The sequence below is a fragment of the Leopardus geoffroyi genome, chromosome A2 (genome assembly GCF_018350155.1).
Source record: "Leopardus geoffroyi isolate Oge1 chromosome A2, O.geoffroyi_Oge1_pat1.0, whole genome shotgun sequence".
Lineage (NCBI taxonomy): Eukaryota > Metazoa > Chordata > Mammalia > Carnivora > Felidae > Leopardus > Leopardus geoffroyi.
Genome location: NC_059331.1, coordinates 3,466,606 through 3,489,400, shown reverse-complemented (window position 1 = coordinate 3,489,400; position 22,795 = coordinate 3,466,606). Strand labels below are relative to the sequence as shown.

The window sequence follows — 22,795 nt, the reverse complement described above, 5'->3', positions numbered from 1 at the left end:
GGACAGGTTCATGACATCTTCTACCCGTTCCCCCAGTCCGAGGGAGAGGGCGAGCTCTGCTTCCTCCGTGCCAACGAGTGCAAGACCGGCTTCTGCCACTTGTACAAGGTCACCGCCATCTTAAAGCCCGGAGGCTACGACTGGAGTGAGCCCTTCAGCCCCAGGGAAGGTGAGCAAAGCCCGACTGACCCCCGCCCCGTGAGCGTGAGCGGTCCGCGAAGGGGCGGGGGTGGGAGGAGTCAGAAAGCCAGCCTCTCTGGAACATCTTTCGCCGTCTGGCAGGGGCGGTCTGGCAGGGGTTCTCGCAGCCGACCGTCTGTTCATCCGGTCGGTAGCGTGTATTCAGCGCCGACTACGTGCCAGGCCCTTGTCACACCAGGGGCGGGCACACCACGGCCACAGATCAAATCCGGCCCACTGCCCGTTTTCGCAAATAAAGTTTTATTGGCACACGGTCGCGCTCATTTATTTACAGGCTGTCTGTGGCTGATCTCATGCCGCGATGACAGAGTAGGGTGGCGGCAGTGTGACATATGTCTTGCATCGCTGAAAACATGTGCTGTTTGGCCCCTTATGGGAAAAGCGGCCGACCCCTGCTCTAGGTGCCAGGGGTATGAATCTAAAGAGAGAAAGGAAAATCCCTGCTCTTGTGGAACTCTCTAGTGGAGGAGGGTGGGCAGTCATCCAAAAACAATTGAAGACCTTACCTCGGGGTGAGTGTGGGAGCACGTGCAGCGGGACAGCAGGTTAGAGAGTGAGGGGCCTTCTTTCTAGCGGGGGGGGGGGGGGTCAGAGGGACGTCTCTGCCGACGGGTCACGCGCAGAGACCCGGAACAGGTGGCCGTGGCAGCCACACAGATCATTCCAGGTGGAGGGCACAGCCTGTGCAGAGGTCCTGGGGCAGCAGCTGCCTGGCCTGGTGGACACACAGCAAGGAGGCCCGTGTGGCTGGAGAAGAGTGACCTGGGGGAGGGAGGGAGGAGAAGAGGGAGGAGAGGGGCCAGGGCACGTTGTACCGGGCCTTGGGGGCCTCAGGGAGGACTTGGGCTTTTACCACTGATCTCACATCAGTTTAAGCGGTTCCTGGGGTTGCTGTGTGGAGCGTAGCCAGGATGGGTCAGGGCAGCAGGCTGGGCCAACCCAGGTGGATTCGATTCTGGATGCGCTTTGACCTCTGAGTCAGCAGTCTGCCAGTGGATTGGATGTAGGGTCTGAGAGAGAAACCGGAAGGTTCTTGGAGTGTCAGCGTGAGACAGAAAGAGTGTGGGAGGGACAGATTTAGGAGAGAAACGTCCAGTTGGGGTTTGGATGTGTTCACGTCAGTGCCCGGGAGTGGACATGCTGTGTGGGCAGGTCTGCGTGCCTGGAGTCCCAGGGAGCAGAAGGATACCCGCAGCGGGTATGCGGGGGTCCTCACGCAGATGGCATCTCGGCCTCGGGACAGGGTGGGGAAGCAGCGTGGGCTGAGAGCCAGCCAGAGCCCCTCAGGCACCCCACCCCCGGCCACTGCGGACGCTGGGCTGGGTGGTCCTCAGCGGGGACGTCGTAGGCTCTGTTGGGGGCTGAGCGGCATCCCTGACCCCCCCCCCCCACCCACTCAGTGCCAGGAGCCCCCCTCGTGACGGCCCCAGATGTCCCCGACATCGCCCAGTGTCCCCCAGTGTAGAGTCAGCTCCCGCACAGGGAATGGAGGCCTGAGAGCGTGTGGTGTCCGGGGAGCCACGCCCGAGCGTCAGGAACAGGCGAAGCCTCGAGCTGATGGGACTCGAGTAAGACGGCAACAGCGGAGTGACTGCTGTCTCGGGGACCTGTCACTGCTGTCACTCGGGGTGCAACCCAGCACGGGCTGGCTAGGCCATCCCGAAGGCGGGCTTCCTGTGGCTCACTGCTCTTGAGCTTTCCCGCCGCGTGTCCCTCTGACTTGACCGCCACCACCTGATGTGAGCTTGGGAGCCTTCGCTTGGAACAGCCTCGTTCCTGCCTGTGGTGGTCGCCGGGTGGAGCTCGTGGCAGGTGCCCCTCACGGACCTCCTGCCTTCGTAGTGGGCACGCCAGCTCTCCCTCCCACCCCGTGCGGCCCGCCTGGTCCCCAGCTTGCGCTTACCATCGCGTGGCTCGTGCCTGCTAGGCGGCCGTTGGGTAGCCGAGAAGGCGAGACCTCGGTCACTTTGGACCAGAAGGCGTGAGTTCTTGAAAGTTGCCATCGGGGCGCCTGGGGAAGAGGAGGGAAGGTCAGGAGCCTGGGGTGCCAGCCAGAAGTGGGATGCTGGCTGGGGCAGTGTGTCCAGGCCGCGTGAGGGGCCCTTCGCGGCAGAGGGTCCCGCGAGAGAGGGCCGAGCAGGTGTGGGCAGCCCCTCCACTGAGAAGTGTGGCCTTGAACCCGGAAGGCTGAGAGGACGTGGCAGCCGGGCGGGCGGCGCATGGCCAGCCGTCAGTGGGCTCCGGTAAGGATCTGAAGGAGTGAAAAGTCAGCCGTGTCCAGCCTCCGCGAGCGGGGACCGCGGGAGGAGCGTCCCTCCCTCCCAGATCCAGCTGTGACCAATCTCTGGGCCCAGATCTCTGCAGCAGGAGTCGATGTCTGCCGGGCCTCTGTCAGGCGGGCACGGCATGAAACCGCCGTCACTCGTAAACCGTCTTAATAAATTTGTAATGCGTGCCTACTAGCATCCGTAGTTATTTACCTGATGGAAATTCAAAAGTGAGATCTACCAAAACAACAAAAACCCCAAAGGTCTGTCATAGGATCTCAGCTGAGCCTTTGCTCAGCCCAAGTGTTCTAATCAAGACCTCGTTCTCCAAAACCGAACACATTCTGAGAGGTCACCGGTCGAGAGTCCAGAAGTCGCTGGTTTGGCCCGTGCCGGGTTCTAAAATCGGTGCTTCCGGTAAAAACGCAGAGGTCTGGTTTCCCCCGGGAGGTGCCAGCACCCTGCACTGGCCCCGCACCTTACCGTGTCCCAGGCTCGGCTGGCTCGGCCTCGCCTCCCTCCTCCCTCCTGGCCCCGGCCGCCTGGGCTCCGGTGGAGTTTGGCCTCAGTGGCTTTGCATCCCCTTCACGGCTTCCTGGGCCCCTTTCACCTCTTCCTCTCCTTACTTGCAGATGAATTTAAGTGCCCCATCAAGGAGGAGATCGCGCTGACTAGCGGCGAGTGGGAGGTTTTGGCAAGGCACGGCTCCAAGGTACCAGAATCTCTTTGCAACCCTCCCCGCCCGCCCTGCACGCACGCTTGTATACACACACGTGCACAGACACACGCGTGCGCACGCTTCAGCTGCCCTGCCGACCCCGTGTGCCTGTGGCTTCTCTCTTCCCTCCTGGCTGCGTCCTCCTCCTGCTCTGCTCCGCCCGGCTCCGTCCACGGCTCCGTCCACGGCTCCCGCGGGCCCAGGGCCGCGGGGCTCCGCTTCCGGCCAGCCGGAGACAGCCCCGGTCCGGGAATCGGGGGCTGCTCTGTGCACCTGTTGCATCCCGTTAGCCTTCCCCCGCTCCATGAGACCACCTCTCCCTGGGAGAGCAGCTTATGGGACACTTGTCCTGCAGCTTCTGGCCGTCATAAGGACGTGGCAGGACTTGCCTCTGACCAAATCTTCACCTGGGTCCACTTCTACAAAATTCCAAATATTATGGAGAAACCGCTTTTTTTTTTTAGTGATCGTTTTAGTGTTTTATTTTATTTTGGGGGGAGAGAGAGAGAGCGCGTGCGTGAGCACACAGAGGTGGGGGAGGGGCAGAGAGACAGGGAGACGCAGAATCCGCAGCAGGCTCCAGGCTCCGAGCCGTCAGCACAGAGCCCGACGCGGGGCTCGAACTCATGAACCGTGAAATCATGACCTGAGTCGAAGTCAGACGCTTAACTGACTGGGCCACCCAGGTGCCCCAGCTTTTACGTTTTATTTATTTTTAAGTTTCTTATAAGTTTATTTAGTTTGAGAGTGAGAGAGAGCAAGTAAGAGCGGGTTAGGGGCAGGGAGAGAGAGGGAGAGAATCCGAGGCCGGCTCCATGCCATCAGCGCGGAGCCCGACGCGGGGCTCGAACCCACGAACCGCGAGATCATGACCCGAGCCGAAGTCGGATGCTCAACCGACTGAGCCACCCGGGCCTTTCAGTGGAGAGAGCTCTTAATCAGACTTCCTGTGTCCCTTCTTCACACCAGCATAAGTGCCTCCTGGACCAAAAGCAGACGTGAGAGATGTTAGCACACGTGCGTGCCTCACAGGGCTGTCCGTGCAGCCGCAGTGGTTAGTGAGCCCTTGAGTGAGCAAGCGAGGAGTGACGTGGATAGGTCCAGGTCCCTTAGACACGGGCGTTGATGAGAGCATGACCTCCCCCGACCGCGGACCCCTCCACTGAGTTGGAAGGACGCCCCTGTGGATTGTTGGAAGGAAGCCGGTGGGGACGCCACGTGGTACGTGCGGTCCTGATTCTGTCAGATTTCACACCCCGCTCTGACTTGCGAGGCGAGGTCGGAAGGTCGGGTGCCAGAAGGTTAAAGGCTGCCTCGTTGGCTCTGCTACGGTCGATGCGCGCGAAGAGGTGCCTCCTGCCTCTCAGCAGCCGGGAGCTAACACTCAGTTCGTCGTCTGTGAAATGGGACCATCAGAGAGCTCTGGTCTGCTCGCGTTTACAGCAGAGCCTCTGCCCCCAGCGGGGCGTCCCGAGCACCGTGGGGCATCAGCAGCCTCCCCAGCCCCAGCCGCCCCAGGTGTGACAACCACAGAGGTCCCCGGACATCGCCGGATGTCCCCCGAGGGGACTTGAGCCGGAAGCCCCCGGCACAGCGTCTGGCGGACCCACCAGCCAGGATTCTCCCTTTCCTCTGCCGCTGGGGGCGTTACGGTGTTTGCTCGCCTGGGTTTTTACCCAGAAATTAAAAAAAAGCCGTGGCAACACTTGATGTTATTTTTAACTGAAGTATGGTTGACGACACAGCAGCATTTAAGACTTACAAAGGGAAGGGAGGGCCTCTCGCCCTTCCGGAGGGTCTGTGCCGCCCGTGCTGTTTGGGGACCTGGGAGGGTCCCGAGCGCCCCCTTCGTGTGCCTCGTCTCACGTGGCCCTTGTGACAAAACCGGCGAATGACTGCAGGTGCCTGGGGGTTTTCCAACGACGCCCTCTGTTTCTAGAAAACTTGCATTTGTTTTGAAAGGATGGCGACAACGGATACGTCGTGTTTGTTGTGCGGACTGAACCGTTCCGAGTGACCCTGCGTTTGCGAATCCCCTCACTTGCCTCACCCCAGACTCCCCGTAACCTCTTCCCCTGGGAGGTGACCGACCACGGTGGAAACCCCGGCAGATCTTTTCTGTTTGCACACGGCTCCACGGGACATCGTTTTAGGGGCTACGCAGGGTGTTTTTTGTTGTTTTTTGTTTGTTTTAGAAAATACGGTTTTACGTGGCCACGGAGCATCGTGCCATAATTTTGAAAGCGATCTGTACTCGGGGATGTTCGAGTCGTTGTCTTTTTTTGGTATTAAGAGCACAGCAGAACCCTCTGGAACAGCTCCCGGGAACGTACTTTTGCTGCATCAGAGGACACACTTTTTTAAGGGTTTTGCCTCCGTGTTACCAGGTCGCGGGGTCGTTCCCTGCTTTCCCCCGGAGGCCTCACCATGTCAATGTCACACTGGAGTCTGATGGGCGTTCACCCAGGAAGCAAGTGGCGGCGGGGGGTTGGCCCACTTCTTCACCCTGAGAACCTGGGTCCGAAGGGCGGGCTGACACCTTGGGGGACCAGGCTTGGGGACTGGGGGGCCCTCAGGCAAGGCCAGCCCCTCCCTCAGCCCCTGTCCCAGGCCCTGTGCCCTCTGCTTCTGCGTCTCTGTCTGGGGTTGGCATTCCGACTTCAAGTCCTCCCAGAGGTCTTAGCGAGGTCGCTGTCCACTCCTGCCTCACCAGGTCTGAGAGGTGCTTCTCTCCTAGAAAGCCCTTCTCCAGCTGGTGGGCTAAAGAAACTGGGGAGAGGGCGAGTCTCCCATCCCCAGAGCTCTGGGCCCTCCCTGTGGGGGCAGGGAGAAGAGCCTGGGTCTCTCCGCCAGGCATCGGCCCCCTCCCCCAGCCACTGCGAGAGCAAAGGCCTGGGAAGTTCAGGGTCCGGCCTGGGGCTGCTTCACGAGGAGCCCCTGTGTCCCCACAGATCTGGGTCAACGAGGAGACGAAGCTGGTGTACTTCCAAGGTACGAAGGACACGCCCCTGGAGCATCACCTGTACGTGGTCAGCTATGAGTCGGCGGGCGAGATCGTGCGCCTCACCACACCCGGCTTCTCCCACAGCTGCTCCATGAGCCAGGTGGGCACTCCCCCGACGTGCCTGATGGCACCATTCTTGCCCCCCCCCCGCCTTAGCCTGTGGGAACGTTCTAGAAAGTCAGCCAGGTGGGCACTCCCCCGACATGCTAGATGGCAGCATTACGGCCCCACCCTCTTAGCTTGGGGGAACGTTCTAGAAAGTCAGGCCGTGAACGTGCACAGGGCTACTTCCAGTCCAGGGCAAGCGTTTGGTAGTTTGCCGGCTGTAGAGCCAGCGACGTGAGCACGCTCTGGCATCGGAAGGATCCGGGTGTGACCCTGGGTCCATCAGTTACCACGGGGGGTTGGGGTGGGGGTGTACCCCTGGCCAGAGGACCAATTCCTCTTGGCCTCAGTTTGCTTACCTGTGAAATGGGGGTGCCGGTAATAGCGCCCCTCTCGCGGGGGCAGAGGAGTTTGAAGCTTAAACAAGTGAGCACCCAGGGCAAAGACAGCAAATAGGTTGGTGGGTGACGGAGGGCGGGGAAGGACGCTGGTGTCGTGCGGTGCTCAGCGCCCCGTCCCGCCTACAGAACTTCGACATGTTCATCAGCCACTACAGCAGCGTGGGCACGCCGCCCTGCGTGCACGTCTATAAGCTGAGCGGCCCCGACGACGACCCTCTGCACAAGCAGCCCCGGTTCTGGGCCAGCATGATGGAGGCGGCCAGTGAGTAGCCCCACATCCCTGGGGACCTTGACCGAGGCCCCCACCCCTGCCAGGAGCCTCGGCTTGCCCATCTGTGAAATGGGATGCGACCCTCTCAAGTAACACCGATGAGAGGGGGCCGTCCCGGCAGCCTCGAGGCCATGAGGGGCCCGGGGCCTTGCCTGCTGGCCCTTCCCCGGAGCCCTGAGAGCTCCTCATTGGGCATTACCGGTGGCCCTGACTGTCCCGTGGGGCCTGCCACCTGGACAGTGTCTCATTTCTGTGCTGCAGTTAACGACGACACAGCACAGGGTGCAGATTCCGCTCACGACCAGCTGCCACACACGGGCAGGCCCTGTGCGGGGCGTCCTCACCCGTGGGCAGCTGTCTCCGAGGGCACCTGCACGGGGCACACATCCCGAAGGCTTTGTGTGTGGTGGAGCTGGGGGTGGGGGCGCGAGCACGGCCTCGGGGGACACGAGGCATCTTGCCGGTTTGCCCGGGAGCCCGCAGGGTAGCCCCAGAGCCTAATGCTGGCGGCGGAATCCTAGGCCAGGCGGTCAGGCTCCCTCAGATGTGTCCCTTCTCTATGAAATGGCACGATGGCAGGCGGTCCCTAGGAAGAAGGCCTTAATATTCCGTACCTCGCCTGGCACACGGGAATCACTCGCTAAAAAAGACACCCTTGCCTGACCCCAGAGATGCCGTCTGCTAGATTTCCAGAACATTCTAGGTAATGAGAATCCCTGGTGTTTGTGGGCTGGAAAGCATCTTGTTACATCGTCACTCTCTGGGACCAGCTCGGTCCGTGACGTGCCCTACATCACCACGGACGTGACAGAGCAGGGACTCTGGTCCCAGTTTCACCGACGGGGACACCCAGGGGAGGATGGGTCCTACCGGGACACACGGCACAGCAGTGGGGACAGCAGTGGGAAGTCAGGTGTCCCGGCCCCGGGCTTGCAGGCGGGTGGACCGAGGCACCATGTCCCGAAACTCCCGATCTTGCCATGTTTGTAGACCGTCTCTATGAGAAGTTGGCACGCCGTGGCCTGGGAGCCAGGTCTGGCTGCTCCCGGTCACTTAGGTACCACGTTAGGGCCGCAACAGCAAAGCTGTGTAGTTAAGACACGGAGACAATACTTACCATCCGACCCTTTACACGGAGCAGTTGCCAACCCCCAACCTACCTTACAGTTGATTGGTTTTTCTTTTTAAATTGCCTTCCTCTATCTGCCACCTAAATAAACTTGCGAGATAAGCTTAAAAGATTTTGCCTCACTGTCATGATTGGAAAACCAGTGTTGCTTTGCAAAACCAAAGGTGAAAGTCAGAGAAGCAGACGATTAAAACTGGCTGCTACTCAGATCCCAGGGGTGGCGTTTACACCCCCACAGGAGGTCAGATGAGCGGGTGTCAGAGGGCTGTACCCCGGGCACGCTCCCAGGACCAGAGTCCCCTCGGGCCCTCGGATTGTCATTTAAACTGTCAGGAAGCACAGAAGGTGCCCTCTGCAGCTGAGGGCCGGCCAGTGGAGCGTGGGTTTTGGCCAGAGTGCTTCGCGGGCGCCCCCGGCCCGAGGAGCCATAGCCGCTGTGTCTCTGCAGGCTGCCCCCCGGATTACGTGCCCCCCGAAATCTTCCATTTCCACACGCGGTCGGACGTGCGGCTCTACGGCATGATCTACAAGCCACACGCCGTGCAGCCAGGAAGGAAGCACCCCACTGTCCTCTTTGTGTATGGAGGCCCCCAGGTGGGTGCCAGCCCTGCTCCCACACCCCCCCTTCCTTCGTGCCAGGACCTGGGCACCAGCCAGGCCAAAGAAGGGTTAGTGCACGGAGGCCCCGTCCCCAGTGGCTACACGGGGTCCTTGGGTCTCTGTACACCCCCCCCTCCCGTGCATCCCCCTTCCCCTTCCGACTGCTGATGTTCCCTTGTCCCTCTGGGAAACCCCGCTAACACCCGTGTGTCCTTCTGGCCCACCTGCCCAGCAGTGACCCCCTCTCACCTCTGGTCACCAGCTTGGGGACAGAGGTGGCCCTGGGCCCAGTTCTCCAACAAGGGGACAAGACAGGCCCAGGTGGCCGAGTTGGAATTGGGGTCCATCTAAGACAGCAGTTCTCACCCGGGGGTGTTCCGTCCCCCAGGGGATATTTGGCGATGTCTAGGGACATTTGTAGTCATCACAGCTGGGGGTGGGGGCCTGGGTCAGTCAACACCCTGCGGCCCCTGACACGGCCCCCCGTGACGGAGACCGATAAGGCTCCGGACGTCAGTAGGGCCAAAACGAGGAACTGGATGAACTCAAGTGACTCAGGGAACACAGCTGTCGGGCACGACAGCTCTCGTCTGTTTTCTTAGAGGTAACGGCGGGGGAGAAAGAGGGCAGACTGTGGCTCAAGAAATCAGGGAGTAATTCCAGGGAAGGCCAGCGGCAGAGGCCCTGGCCGAGGAGGGAGCCTGAGCGGGGCTTTCCCTTCTGTTTTCCTGAGCACGGGCTTGGGGCAGAGTGGGCCCGTCTGACCCGCTCCCCCGTGGCTAGAACCCTTCCAGGGCCATCCGCAGCCTTCACAGCAAAGGACAGGAGCCTCGATGAGGCTGTGAGACCCCCCCGGCCCCGGCCCACCGGCCTCTGGCCCATCCAGCCCCTCCTGCTTGGTGTCACGCACTGGGTGCCTCTGCACTTGTCCAAAGCTCCATGGCCCCTCCTCGCCTTCCCTCTCAGGTGCAGCTGGTAAACAACTCCTTCAAAGGCATCAAGTATTTGCGGCTCAACACGCTGGCATCCCTGGGCTATGCCGTGGTCGTGATCGATGGCAGGGGCTCGTGTCAGCGGGGGCTTCGGTTCGAAGGAGCCCTGAAAAACCAAATGGTAACACCTCTTCACGGTCTCTCCGGGCCTTTCTGCGTGGTGAGGGGAGCCCCGGGGTGTGGGGGCGGCCCCGGAGCCCCTCCCTGAGGGCAGGCCTGGCTGGGATGCCAGGAATAAGCAGGGCAACCTTTTGGAGCCAAGGAAGATGTCCACTTTGGTGCCCTCCTTTGAGCGGCACCCCACGGGAGACAGGTATGCGCGCATCCCACCTGGTGCCTGAGGCCCAGATGAGCCAGACACATCAGCATAGGTCCCATCGGCAGGACGTCCCAAGGGCTGGACCAGCCGGGGGCTGGCGGCTATAGAAGTGGTACTGATGGTGACGGCGGTGGTGGTGGTGATGAAGATAGGGGTGATGGTGGTGATGATGGGAATGATAATGGTGGTGGTGATGATGGTGCTGTTGACGGCAACGATGATGGTCGTGATGATGGGAATGGCGGTGGTGAAGACAGGAACGATGGCAGTGGTGGTGATGAGGATAGAGATGATGGTGATGATGGGAATGACGGTTGGGTGATGAGGCTGAAGATGATAGTGGTGGTGAGGGTGGAGAGGATGGTGTGATGATGTAAATGATGGCGGTGGTGATGATGGGGATGGAGAGGATGGGGATGATGGTGATGGTGATGATGAAGGGAATGGTGGTGGTGATGGGAATGATCATGGTGGTGGTGGTGATGATGGGGATGATGGCGGTGATGATGACGAGAATGATAATGGTGGTGGTGATGATGGTGCTGTTGACGGCAACGATGATGGTCGTGATGATGGGAATGGCGGTGGTGAAGACAGGAACGATGGCGGTGGTGGTGATGAGGAATGAGAGGATGGGAACAGTGGCAGTGGTGGTGATGATGATGAAGAGAATGGTGGTGGTGATGGGAATGATCGTGGTGGTGGTGATGATGGGGATGATGGCGGTGGTGATGGGGATGATGGCGGTGGTGGTGATGGTGATGGGGATGATGAAGGTGATGTTCGCTGAGCCCTTAGCAGGTGGCAGCCTCTGAGTGCAGGACACTCAGCGTCCCGTTTCCTCTTTGTGCCCACTGTGAAATGGGCCCTATCATGCCGACATCCTGTTTTAGGGATTAGGAGACAGAGGCCCAGAGAACGGATGTGACTTTCTCAGAGCCAGCCAGGCAGAGGCAGGGCAGGGCTGGCGCCGGGCCCGTCTGGCCGCCACCCCAGAGAGCAGGTTCGAACAGGGTCTGGAGAGAGGGGGAGCTTCCAGAGACCCGTTTCTGGTCCACGAGGGACGGAGGCGGGGCGGCAGGGCGCACGTGCGGAAGAAGTCCTCTGAGAGGTGCCTGGCCTCATCCCTCAGGGCCAGGTGGAGATCGAGGACCAGGTCGAGGGCTTGCAGTTCGTGGCCGAGAAGTACGGCTTCGTCGACCTGAGCCGGGTTGCCATCCACGGGTGGTCGTACGGAGGCTTCCTCTCGCTCATGGGGCTGATCCATAAGCCCCAAGTGTTCAAGGTGGGTGCCGCACCGTCCCCCCCCGCTCCGTTTGCTGGCACCCTCCCGTGCCCCTCGGAACCCGCCCCCCCTGGAGAGGCATCTCGGCAGGGGCCTTGCCACGTGGCTGTTTCTCCCCGCAGCAGCCCCGTGGGGCCGAGCCCCCCTCCTCATTGCCCGCCACTGCTGACCCCAGGATGGCATCCGGCTGCACAAAACCCCACCAGCAGCTCTCTGTGGGAGGCTGAGCCCGGGACCCCGGCCTCGGATGGGCAGAGGTGGGGCATGGTGTGAAGAGCGTCGGGGGAGGGGCCCCCAGGCCGGTGGCGCTGACAGGGCACCGCGGGGCGGCGATGAGGAGGAGGAGGAGGCAGGAAGGCGGTGGGACCGGGGAGGGGCCGATCCCGGCCTGAACGTACTCGTTCAGCTCACCCGCCCTCCCTCGACGGCGCTCGATCCACGATCCACGGGGGCGCACGGTCTGAGGGCCCCCCCCCCCGCCAGTCCCCCCGTGCATGCCCATTCCTCACGTCCTTCGGGGGAGGCCCCGGGACAGCCGGCAGGCGAGCGAGGGCTCCCGAGACCTGACCTGTGCGTGTGTGTGTCTCCTCTCCTCTCCTCTCCTCTCTCTCTCTTCTCTCCCTCTCCCTCCCCCGCCCCTCTCTGTCTCTCCAACCCCACTCTGTCCACTGTGGCCCTCAGGTGGCCATCGCGGGCGCCCCGGTCACAGTCTGGATGGCCTACGACACCGGCTACACTGAGCGCTACATGGACGTCCCGGAGAACAACCAGCTCGGCTACGAGGCGGGTTCTGTGGCTCTGCACGTGGAGAAGCTGCCCAATGAGTAAGGCCCCGCCCACTCCAGCCTTCTGGGTCGCCAAGCCCCCCCCCCCCCCCACTTTCTCTCCCACCACCCCTCCCCGGCCCCTGCCGTTTCTGTGTCCGGGAGGCCGCCCCAGGCCGGTCCTCCACGAAGCTGGGTGTCCACGGTGCCTCCCGCATTGGCGCCTCCCGCCCCCTTGAGGGCCTCCCTGCTTGCTGCCTACCGAGGCAGGTGGGCACCCGGGTGCTCTTGGAGGGAGGAGGCCTCGGCCCTACCCTCAGCATGATGGAAAGAAGGCCCTAGAGTCCCACTGCCTTGCACACGCGGGCCTCCCTCCCTCCCCAAGCACGTGTCCCGCTGTGGGGCCATCGGTCGGTCTTGAACCTGATCGGTCTCTGTTCTGTGGGACTTGACGTGCGGTGGTTCAGGACACAAGCCCACGTGGTTGTAACATCCGGGTCCGTGGGACCGGCTTAGACGCACCGAGTCACGCTTTGCTAGTGGCCTTTCTCTGAAGGAAGGAACTGTGTCGCCACCTTCTGGTGTGGCTCTGTCTGGTGAACGGCTGCCCTGGGCCGGGCACTCCAAGCAGGCTGACCCCACCTGGGCCCCCGGTCCCGGTGAGGCTGCTCTCCTCAGTCTCGAGTGTGGTCCGGGCTCCCTGGGGACAGCCAAGCTGGAACCCCAGTGCTCTGGGCCTGTGCCGCCCAGTACGGAAGCCAGGAGCCGTATGTGGCCTTGAATTTAAGCTTGCGTTTGTGCACAGCCACCAAACGAATAACTCCATCGAGGCAGATTGGTGGTTGTGGGAGGCCGGGTTGGGGGGGGTGGGCCTTGCCAGAACTGGATGCAGGCGGCAGTCACACAACGCTGGGAATGCGCCAAATGCCCCTGAATCGTTCGATTTAAAATGAGGTATTTTTAGGTTATGTGAACTTCAATAAGTTAGTTTTTAAAATCCACTTAAAAAAACAAGCCAACAAACTACTGTTCCTTAGCCACTCTTGCCACATTTTAAGTGCTCGAGAGCCACACGTGGTGATGACTGTGATAACCGCATTCAGTAGGGCAGGTCTAGAACATTCCATCGTCCCACAGCGCCGTGGGGCAGCACTGCTCTAAAAACTTCCCCGTAGCTCAGGGCATTCCACACGGAGAGCCCACACACCCGCACCCCTCCTTGCCTGGGAGGAGGCGAGGGAGTCTCCAGACCCACCTGTGCCCCCCGGTGCCCTCGCGCTCTCCTGGCCGCCCCCGGGGCCGAGTGTGTGAAGAGGGTGCCACCAGACCCTCACTCAGCCTTGTCTTCCAGGCCCAACCGCCTGCTGATCCTGCACGGCTTCCTGGATGAGAACGTGCACTTTTTCCACACAAACTTCCTCGTCTCCCAGCTGATCCGAGCCGGAAAACCTTACCAGCTCCAGGTGGGTGGCCCCTCCCCCCAAACGGCCTCCCCCAACCTTCCCCAGGCCCCGTGTCCCCCGCGTCCATTCAGCGGTCACTACTGATCACCGATGGTGCCCGGGGCCACGCTGCCCTCCGTGCCGGGCACGCCGAGGGGACAGGCCAGACCCACCCCAGCCCAGCCTGGTGGAGAGAGGCCGGTGTTCTGAAAATCCTCGCTCACACGCCATTTTATCTGGAACCGAGAAACGGTACAGGGTGCTGAAAGCATCTGTGTGTGACTGGGCTCAGAGAAGCGCTCCCCCAGGAGGGGACGTTTGAGGGTGCTAGAGAGTAGGGATGGGATTCAGCCTGCTGGGGCGGTGGGGGCGGTGGGCAGACACCAGGCTCAGGACGCTGTCAGAGACAGCAGCGCGCGGGGGCGAAAGACCAGGGTGGATGGGGGGAGCAGGAGAGGAGTTGGGGCCAAGGCGGGGCAGAGGGCGGCCCCTCTGGCGAGGGGTGGGGTTTGGGGCAGCAGGCTTCCAAGGCTTATAAGGGGCCAGGGGGTTGGAGGCGAGGGGCGGGGCTTCAGTGGTGGAGGCGGGGCCTCGGCTGGATTTTGATCGAAGGGTGAGGAGAGGTGTCAGCCAGCTTCCGGAGTGACCAGCCTCTGGCTGCCTTGTGGACAGGGGCCCATGGGAACCAGAGGGACGTGAGCCATAGCCCGTTGTCCCAGCAGGAAAGGGGCCGGCTGAGCGAGTGGGAGGCCTGGTAGACTCAGGAGGAGTTTGGGAGGTGAGAGGGACAGATTTTATCACAGGCTGCCACCCCCAGATGCCTCCACGCGCCCTGTCCTCGGGGAGTGCCGTGTTGCTAGTTCAACAGATGGGGAAACTGAGGGCCACGGGGCAGTGGGGACGGGCCATAGGGACCTGTGGCTGGGCATGCCTTTCCAGACAGGGCCGGAGGGCAGGCAGAGCTCACTCTTGGGAGGCCTCCCCCAGCCGCACACACGTCTCACAAACAGACCAGCGGCAGCTGCACATCAGGGTGAGGCAGGGCCAGGATGAAACCTCAACTGTCTTTTTTTTTTTTTTTTTTTTTTTTGAGAGAGAGAGAGTGCACACACACGTACACACAAGCAGGGAAGGGACGGGGGAGAGAGAGAATCTCAAGCAGACTTCACCGTCAGCGAGGAACCCGGTGCGGGGCTTGATCTCACGACTGGGAAATCATGACCCAAGTGGAAATCAAAGGTGGACGCTTAACTGACTGAGCCGCCCAGGTGCCCCCTCACACATCCTTTTTGAGCGTGAGACCCTGAGCCGGGTGGCTGGGATGGCTTCCGTGTGTGGCCATAGGTGAGGCTACGAGGGCCAAATGGGTTCTCTCGGGAGAGCGTTGAGCACACAGGTGGGCCCGTAGTCCTGTACCCCTGCCTCCCTGGGAGAAGCTGGAGGCGAGCTGAGACACTCCACTGGGGATGGGAGCCTGGCAGCTTGTGAAGGAGGTGGAACGCACCCCCCTTTTGTTTCCCAGTTGGCTGGGAGCCTGGTGGGGCCCTCCTTGTTCACACATCACACTTGTCCCAGGCCAGGCCCGGGGCACAGCGGGGAATGCACAGACCCCTCTCCCTGCCCTCACAGCCATGAGGAGGAAGAAGTGACCAGGCAGCCAGGACCCAGGCTGGTGTGAAGGGTCTGTCACAGGCAGTGCTGGTGCCCAAAGTGTGGAAGGAGTGAGGCCTGGGAGGACGTAGGGGCAACGGGACTGGGGAGGCAGGTCTTGATGTCAGGCTGGCGGGTCCTTGCGGAGCTCTGAGCTGGGGACAGTAGTCGGGCCAGAGTTGGGCTTCATCCAGGGATGGATTAAAGAAGGCAAGGGAGGAGGAGGGGAGACCCCTGGGCACTTGGACATATTCTAGGGTAGTGAGCTGGGGCAGTGGCCATGGGCCTGGAGAGGAAAGCATAGTTCGGTTCACAAACCTGCCTTGCCGGCAGGAAGACATGAGGAACAGGCCCCCGGCCCTGACACCAGCCAGCCCTGTCCCGCTTGAGACCAGGGTTGGGTACTTTGGGAGAGTCTGGAGCAGGTTTCAAAGCTGTCCGGTGAATCCCCATGGTCTGAGACCTGTTCGAGTGCCAGGGCCCTCATTTCGTGGTCAGAAGCAAGGCGCGAAGGCCTGTCGCCGTCCACCCTAGGGCCTGGATGTCAGCTCCACCAGGTCTCAAGGACCGGGTGATTCCTTAGGTGTGGCCCTTGGCACCAACATGCCACTGCCCCCTGTGGGGATAATGCCCCCTTGGGTGGTAAGACAAAGCCTGGGGCCGGACGCCTGTCCTGGGGGCCTCGGCACGTGCAGTCCTAATGTGGCCTTCCGCTGAAGTCGAAGTGGCCCCAGTGGACAGCAGCAAGTGTCCCTGAGACCCGCTGCAGCGCCCCCCTGTGTCCCCAGGTTTGGGGGGCAGCTCCTAGCTTGGGGGCAGATGCTCGGCGGGTGGAGCCTGGAGCTTGGCGAGCCCTTGAAAGGACCTGCAAAGAAAGGCCCGAGTTCTTCATCCGGTTTATTTTGGGGGTGGGGCTGCCGTCAGGGAGCTCGTCGGGGGCCCGGGGTTGCACAGCACGTGGGTGGCGGAGGGGGACTGGAACCCAGGTCCGCGAGCTCTTTCCTCTCCACGACCCCCCAGGAGCCCAGGGCCGGAGCGGGGAACACAGGATGCCAGGGCGGGTCAGCACCTGGGGCAGAGTCCCTCCGTGCCACCAGCCCTGCCTCCTCTGTCCCCCCAGATCTACCCCAACGAGAGACACAGCATCCGCTGCCCCGAGTCCGGCGAGCACTATGAAGTCACGCTGCTGCACTTTCTACAGGAGTACCTCTGAGCCCCGCGCCCTGGGGCCTGCACATTCAGAGCACAAGTGGCTTCGCCGCCGCCGCCGCCGCCGCCGCCTCCGCCGCCACCGCAGGGGGAGCGGGCGGGAGGGGCCGAGTGGCCCCCGAAGGCCCCTCCACTCGGCGCCTCCTCCCGCCGCCCCCGCTGGCCAGCCCCGCCCCGGGGCCTCCGCCTTCGCCGCCCCCGCGCCTTTTATCATTGTTTTAATGCTCCTGGCTGTTTTGCCTGCTGCTTCTCGGTGGCCAGGACGGCGACCTGAGGCCCGCGTCCCAGAGGCGCGTCCTCAAGCCATCCCCTCCTCTCCACGCTGTCCGGGAGCCCCGACTCCGCCGCGCACGGGGCGGGGGGTGTGGAGGGGGGCGAAGACCCTGGGGGGACCGGGCCTCCGTCGCGGGGCCTCCCCACCCGGCCCCCGGCCCCGGCCCGCAGCGCGCCGGCCGCCACCGAAGCATGCGACTGCCTTGCCCTCCAGCCCCGCCCACTTCATGTCGCGTTCTGTTGGGGGGGCGCTTCTGACGACTATTTAAGAGACCGAGCAGAGCAGAGGGTGCCTAAACCGGGGATGGGGTCCGCCGCCAGCCCCGGGCGGGCTCCCGTGCTCTCCCGGCCCGGAGCGGGGAGCCTCCTGCCCGGCTCTGAAGCGCGCGCAGACCGGGGGCTCCGGGCTTGGGACGGAGCCGTCCCCGCCTCAGGGTTCGCCTTCCCCCTCCCCTCCCCTCCCCGCCAAGACTCCTGCCTGCCGGGGGGGGCGGGCGAAAAGGAAAACAAAAGAAGCAAAAAAACAAAACAAAACAAAAACCACACACACAAACGAAAACCCCCACCGGAAACGAACCACCTCTACATATTATGGAAAGAAAATATTTTTGTCGATTCTTATTCTTTTATAATTATGCGTGTAAGAAGTAGACTCATTAAACAATTCCGGACGGAAGCGCTGCCACCTGCCTAAGGTTCCTTCCCAGCCCCGGGGCCGCTGATGGCTGTGCCTCTGCCTGGGCGGGTCCCGGGAGGCGACCGAGCCGCGAGCCGCCCGGGCTGGAGGGTGCCCCGCCCCCATCAGACTGGTCCCGTCGAGGACCGCCGCGGGGTCCTGATGCAGCCACTGCAAGTCGCCTAGGGACCCAGCCCAGGATGTCACGGCCGGCCTGGTCCAGCCCACAGACTTCCTCAGGGCCACAGCGTAAGCCAAGGTGCAAGTCCTTCTGGTGGTCACTCTGCCCTGGCCGCCTTCACTTCCTTTGGTGCCTGTGTTTGTCCAGAGGCTTGACTCCGTGGTTGGGGCATCGGGAAATGCCGACCGAGGAGGGCAGGCCGTTCCCCTCTCACGTCTGACCCAGCAGCCCTGACCCAGGGAGACCGGAGACTGCCTGAGCAGGTGGCACTCTGGTACATGAGTTCCTAACAGCAGGGTGGCCTCTCCTTGCGCCTTCACCCTCTCCGTACTTCGGGAAGCCCCGCTTTTATTTTTAATGGCTTAAAAAATATAATAAAACTTGAGTGCAAAAGCATATATAGAGGAAAGATACCTTCGCTCCAGACAGGGAATCACATCCCAGTCTCTATTTTTTAATACCTGTATTCTATTCCTGCTTATGAATGTGCCATAATTTATTTTGCCAGGCACCTATCAAGGGATAACAGGTTATTCGGGGCTTTTTGAATCCACATAAATCAGGGGTCAACAGACTTCGTCTCTAAAAGGCCAGAGAGTAAATATTTTCGGCTTTGCAGGCCAGACCGGTACAACCACTCTGCTCTCCTGGCCCAAAAGCAGCCACAGACAATATGTAAATGTGTGGGTTTGGCTGCGTGCCAATAAAACCTTCGTTAGGAAACCAGGCAGCTGACCAGATTTAACCCCCAGGCTGTGGTTGGCCAGCCCCCAGTATAAGTGATAGCTGTTAACAGTCTTGTACATATTTTGGGCCTATATTTGAGTTTATAGGGGTAACTTCCTAGAACTATCCAAAGGCATATTCGATTTTAGTTTCGAGTATTGCCGAATTGCCTTCCAAAGAGAACACCTCAATGTAAACTTTTCCAATAAGGGCGAAGTACGCCCGTGTCTCCATTTCTTCACCAGAACCACCTGTTATCAATTATTTTTTTATCTTTGCCAGTGAGGTGTGGCATCTCACTGTAATTTTATCTGCGGCAATATTTTCATGTTTTAAGATACTTGTTTACTAGTGACCATCTGCCCACCTTTCTTTTGATCTGTTGGCCTCAACGATGTGTGGACACTCTTTATATATGAAGGAAATCAGTCCCTTGTCATCCATGTTGCAAACTGAACTGCGTTGTCGATCTCCGTGTGTTTTGCAGATAGGAAGCTCAGCCAGTGAATGTTTTAAAAAATCCGTCCCGGGAATTAGTAGTCTTTCACTTAAAGTGAAGGAGGGGACTGATCACAAGTCACAGAATGACAGAACCGGTGGGAAAGGACACTGGGCGTGCTCCAGGAGCCTCGACAGCTGGAAACCTGCATTTGTCTCAAAGCGGGAACTCTTCGTCGGAAACTTCTACCCCTGCCTCCCACAGTCAGTACTCAAGATTGTCGTGAGACAGCATCCATTGGCCAAACTCCAGTCACATTCCTACCCTGACAGTGAAGCCCGGAAGTGTCAGTGGGGTGCCAACAGGAAGGAAGGATGGGTGAAGGCCAGCTACAAGAGGACGAGTGTCCGCTGGCCGAAAGTCTCGGTCGCGGAGGTGGCAGGGAGAGGCATCTGTCTCTTCCAGGCTGATACGTGGGCCACTCTTCTCCACCACTGGCGGGGGATCCGTCAGCAGGAGGGTGCCCGGTACCTTCTGAGGTTGCCTGTGCACGGGCTGGCTTGCTTTCCTGCTGGAAAAGTTCCTGTCTTCCCTAACTGGCAGGAACCCACGCGTGATGGACACAAAAGCCTGTGTCCTGCCGGTTGAAGCTCTTTCCCGGTTTGTCATTTGCCTAACAGGTTTGTGGTGTTTCAACACAAACAGAAAACAAAAACACACAAAAACTTTAACTCTGGACACACAGGAAGTTGTGAAAATAGTACAGGGAATCCCAGGTACCCTCCATCCAGCTCACATCTTACCCAACCCTGGGCCATTGTCAAAATCAGGAAACTGACCCGAGTGCAGTGCAATTAACTAGACTCTATTCCTGATTTGGATTTTATCAGCTTTTACATGTGTTGGCTGGTGAGAGCGTGTATGCGTGTGTGTCTTTTCCTTTCTGTCGCCCGCATAGATGCCTGTAACCAACACCCCAATCATAATACAAAACTGTTTGTTCTCCAGAAAGGAGGTCCACACCCACCCCATTTATGGTGTCCTGAGCAGAGAGAGAGATGTCCACTGACATTTGTGTCATCAAATGGTTTCCTTAAGGACTGCCAGAGTTCACGTCATGATTAAAAAGCAGGATCTCTGGAATGATGTTTATTTTTTCTTTCAATCTCTCCAGTATGTGGGTTTTTTGTTTTTGTTTTTTTTTTTAGGCAAAAAGGAAAAACACGCACACGCCAACCTACCTCTCTTCGGTAGGAGACTCAAACAGCACACAGTTGAAGTATCTTGTTAGCAACAGCACATGGCCGCTAACTGAATCCTTCACAGTGAGGGGCTGAAGGTCAAACACAGCAGGGGAGGTCATGGGGAAGACATCAACAGAACCGGAACATGCTCTGTGAAACAGCAAGACTCTGATCGTCTGGTTTCTGGAGCCGATTTCCTTTTAAAGGGTCCAGAGCAGGCAGCTGCAAGGAGAAAGAGATTTCTTCAAGCAAACAGGTGTCCCAAGTCAGGCCAGGCTGCCCATTCCCTGAAAATGGCCTTCACCCTCTCGAGGCCCCGAAAGTTGGCACTCGAGCTCAGCTTAGGGGCAACCTGTGAGATTTTCTTTCTGGATTCTGTTCTCTCAAGTCAGGAAGGACCAGGGAAACAAGTTTAATCCTGGACCCTCTGGCCCTCACCATTGTGGTGCTTCCTCGGAAACTCAAGCCATGTATGACCAAAAAAATTGGGGGGAAAAGCTACGATTCAGAGTCCTTGTAAAAAAGGTCACCTGCATGTTCTCAGTTAATTATCCCGACAACCCCATGAGAGAGGGACTATTTTCTTTTTAGTTTATTCTGAAATAACGTTAGGCTGACAAAAAAGTTACAGAAATAGTACCGAGTTCCTAGATGCCCTCCACCCAGCTTCCCCTCATGTGAACATCTTAGGTAACCATGGTTCCATCAGGAAATGAGCATCAATACAATCCTGTTATGTAATGTGTAGAGGCCATTTCTCTGGTCCAGGATTGTTATGCACGAACCGGTCCCTCCAAAATTCATATGGTGAAAGCTGATGCCCAGGGTGACGGTGTCAGGAGGTGGGGCCTCCGGGAGGAGGTTAGGTCAAGAGGGTGGAGCCCCCGGGATGGGATGAGCACCCCCACCAGAGACGCCCCGGAGAGCGCCCTGCCCCTTGCGCCCTGGGAGGACCGAGGACCCTGAGAATATGAGCACTGAGCTGCCTCCGAACCAGGAGGTGGGCCTCACCTGACGCCAAAGCCACCGTTGCCTTGATCTTGAACTTCCGGCCTCCAGAACCCTGAGCGATAAGCATGTGTTTCTTTATAGGCCGCCAGATTGCGCTGTGTTTGTTAGAACAGACTGAACTAAGACAAGGAGCCAATCCAGGAGCCCGCGTCGTGTTTTGTTGTCCTGGTCTCCCCATCCTGTGATGGTTCCTCAGCCTTTTATTTATTTATTTATTTTTAGGAGTACTGCCCAGGTACCTTGTGGAATGGCCCTCAGCTTCGGATTCTGTCTGACATTTGCTTATAATGAGCTTGAAGTCATGCACGTGGGGCAGGAAGGCTAGAGGCGCCACTGAAAATGCCCTTCTCCGTGCACCCTGTGAGCGGCTCCACGTTGCGGCCTCATTGGCGCCCTTAACTTAGATCACTGGGCTAAAGACGTGTCTTCGTTGTAAAATTACTACTTTTCCCTTTATAACGAATAACTATCTTGGGGGAAAGTACTTTGAGGCTACAGAAATAACCAGTTTCTCATCTTTTCCCCCACTAATTGTTAGATCTGTTAACCTTAAAAAATAAAAGTTATTTTACCAGTAAAACCAGGAATGGCAGAGCACTGCAACCTGGGACAGGCAAACTAAGGACGGCAAAACCATTGGGAAATCTGCAGAACAAGGGAGAGGGATAGTATCTTACTGAAGAAAGAGGAACTTGCAAGGGACTCTTCTAAACAAAAAAAGTCCGCTGCCCCACCTCGGCGGTGCCAGGTGTGGTGGCTTCTCATTGGCTGGGCTGTGGCTGCCTCTCATTGGCTGCGCTGTGGCTGCCTCTCATTGGCGGCGCTGTTGTGGGGCAAGGGAAAAACTTCCTCTTGCTGGGCCTGCGCAGTAGTGGCTAACACACTGTGGACTTGCGAGGCGCTGGACTTCCTGTTGGGCCTGCAATTGACCAGAAGTCCTAGGGTGCAGAGCTTTCCCTGCCGGCCTCCCCATTCCATTCTAAATGAGGTTTCCCGTTATTGAACTTCAGATCCACCCAGGGATCTTGGCTGCAACAACTATAAGGTATTTACCCAATGGCCATCGTCCATTTCCCTCACTCCGTCTACATGCACGAACTGGGAGAGCTGTAGGGTCAGTCGCAAGGCTAGGAATGGAGGCAGGAAGGCAGTCTATGGCCACTCCCCCCCGGAGACGCCCCCTGGAAGCCTAAGCCCCGCCCCAACATGGCGGCCAGAGCCAGGGAAGGGGCGGGGCGCGCCTGGTCACGTGCCCGCGCCGCCGCCGACGTGGCCTCCAGCGGTCGCCCCACGTGTCCCTTGCCGCGTCCCGTCGCCACCCTGCCCTGCGGATCCGATCCCAACATGGCGGCGCCCAGCAAAAGGAGGAACGGCGAAGGCGCGAGCTGGTGGGCTGCGTTGCTCCTGGCGGCTGTGGCGTTGAGGCCGGGGGAGGCGGTGTCCGAGCCCACGACGGTGGCGTTCGACGTGCGACCTGGCGGCGTCGTGCACTCTTTCTCCCAGAACGTGGGCCCGGGGGTACGTATCGCCGCCGCCCCGGGGGCTTGAGCGGTGGCGCCGGTGGGGGCGGGTCCTGAGAAGGGGGCCTGGACCGTCAGGGGCGGGGCCTGGCTTGGGAAGGGACTCTGGGGGCGCGGTCATCTCGGAGATAGGGCTGAATTTACGCGGAGCGGGACCTTCTGGGGTCTGGCGACTTGGAGAGGGTGGGCCACTAGCCTCGGTCCCTGTTTCCTCTCGCGTGCCTCGCGTGCGCAAGCAGCCCTAACTCCCAGACCGGGCGAGTCCCCGGCCATTGGAGGGCAGAGCCGGCCCAGAAGTGGGAGGAGAGGAGGCCGAGGGGGTATTTCACCTCCAGGCCCTGCAGAGGGTCAGCCTCGCTGCGGCTCTG

At 59.9% G+C, this 22,795-nt stretch overlaps 2 protein-coding genes, 1 long non-coding RNA gene and 1 other non-coding gene across 14 annotated transcripts in view; 2 read left to right on the top strand and 2 right to left on the bottom strand.

Moving 5' to 3' along the window:
- The window catches only part of DPP9 (dipeptidyl peptidase 9), a 41,192-nt gene extending 23,309 nt beyond the window's left edge, over positions 1 to 17,883 (top strand). For 5 of the 7 annotated variants that reach the window (XM_045491601.1, XM_045491599.1, XM_045491600.1 and 2 more), the window contains 10 exons: positions 7 to 169; positions 3,101 to 3,180; positions 6,138 to 6,290; positions 6,823 to 6,958; positions 8,545 to 8,690; positions 9,663 to 9,809; positions 11,140 to 11,292; positions 11,974 to 12,116; positions 13,408 to 13,519; positions 16,269 to 17,883. In XM_045491601.1, coding sequence (XP_045347557.1) covers positions 7 to 169; positions 3,101 to 3,180; positions 6,138 to 6,290; positions 6,823 to 6,958; positions 8,545 to 8,690; positions 9,663 to 9,809; positions 11,140 to 11,292; positions 11,974 to 12,116; positions 13,408 to 13,519; positions 16,269 to 16,361 — 1,326 coding nt within the window. In that variant the 3' untranslated portion in view covers positions 16,362 to 17,883. Of the gene's footprint in view, positions 1 to 6; positions 170 to 3,100; positions 3,181 to 6,137; positions 6,291 to 6,822; positions 6,959 to 8,544; positions 8,691 to 9,662; positions 9,810 to 11,139; positions 11,293 to 11,414; positions 11,550 to 11,973; positions 12,117 to 13,407; positions 13,520 to 16,268 lie in introns of those variants that run through there. The other 2 variants (XM_045491603.1, XM_045491602.1) reach the window with 2 other exon arrangements.
- On the bottom strand, positions 169 to 22,068 carry LOC123605147. 5 transcript variants are annotated; one of them, XR_006715596.1, is made up of 5 exons: positions 21,642 to 22,050; positions 19,894 to 20,118; positions 2,105 to 2,212; positions 708 to 1,211; positions 169 to 619 (listed from the first exon to the last, which is right to left on the bottom strand). It is a non-coding gene; the product is annotated as an uncharacterized LOC123605147 (long non-coding RNA). The 5 variants fall into 5 exon arrangements; XR_006715597.1 differs by lacking the exon at positions 2,105 to 2,212; XR_006715594.1 differs by lacking the exons at positions 169 to 619; positions 708 to 1,211; positions 2,105 to 2,212 and having other exon boundaries at positions 17,220 to 20,118; positions 21,642 to 21,826; positions 21,961 to 22,068.
- Positions 4,017 to 4,101, bottom strand: TRNAR-UCG. The gene has a single exon. It is a non-coding gene; the product is annotated as a tRNA-Arg (tRNA).
- Positions 22,069 to 22,155: 87 nt separating the features above from the next.
- The window catches only part of MYDGF (myeloid derived growth factor), a 12,264-nt gene continuing 11,624 nt past the window's right edge, over positions 22,156 to 22,795 (top strand). Inside the window, exon 1 of the mRNA XM_045491610.1 lies at positions 22,156 to 22,425. Within this exon, the coding sequence (XP_045347566.1) occupies positions 22,252 to 22,425 (174 nt within the window). The 5' untranslated portion in view covers positions 22,156 to 22,251. The remainder of the gene's footprint in view (positions 22,426 to 22,795) is intronic.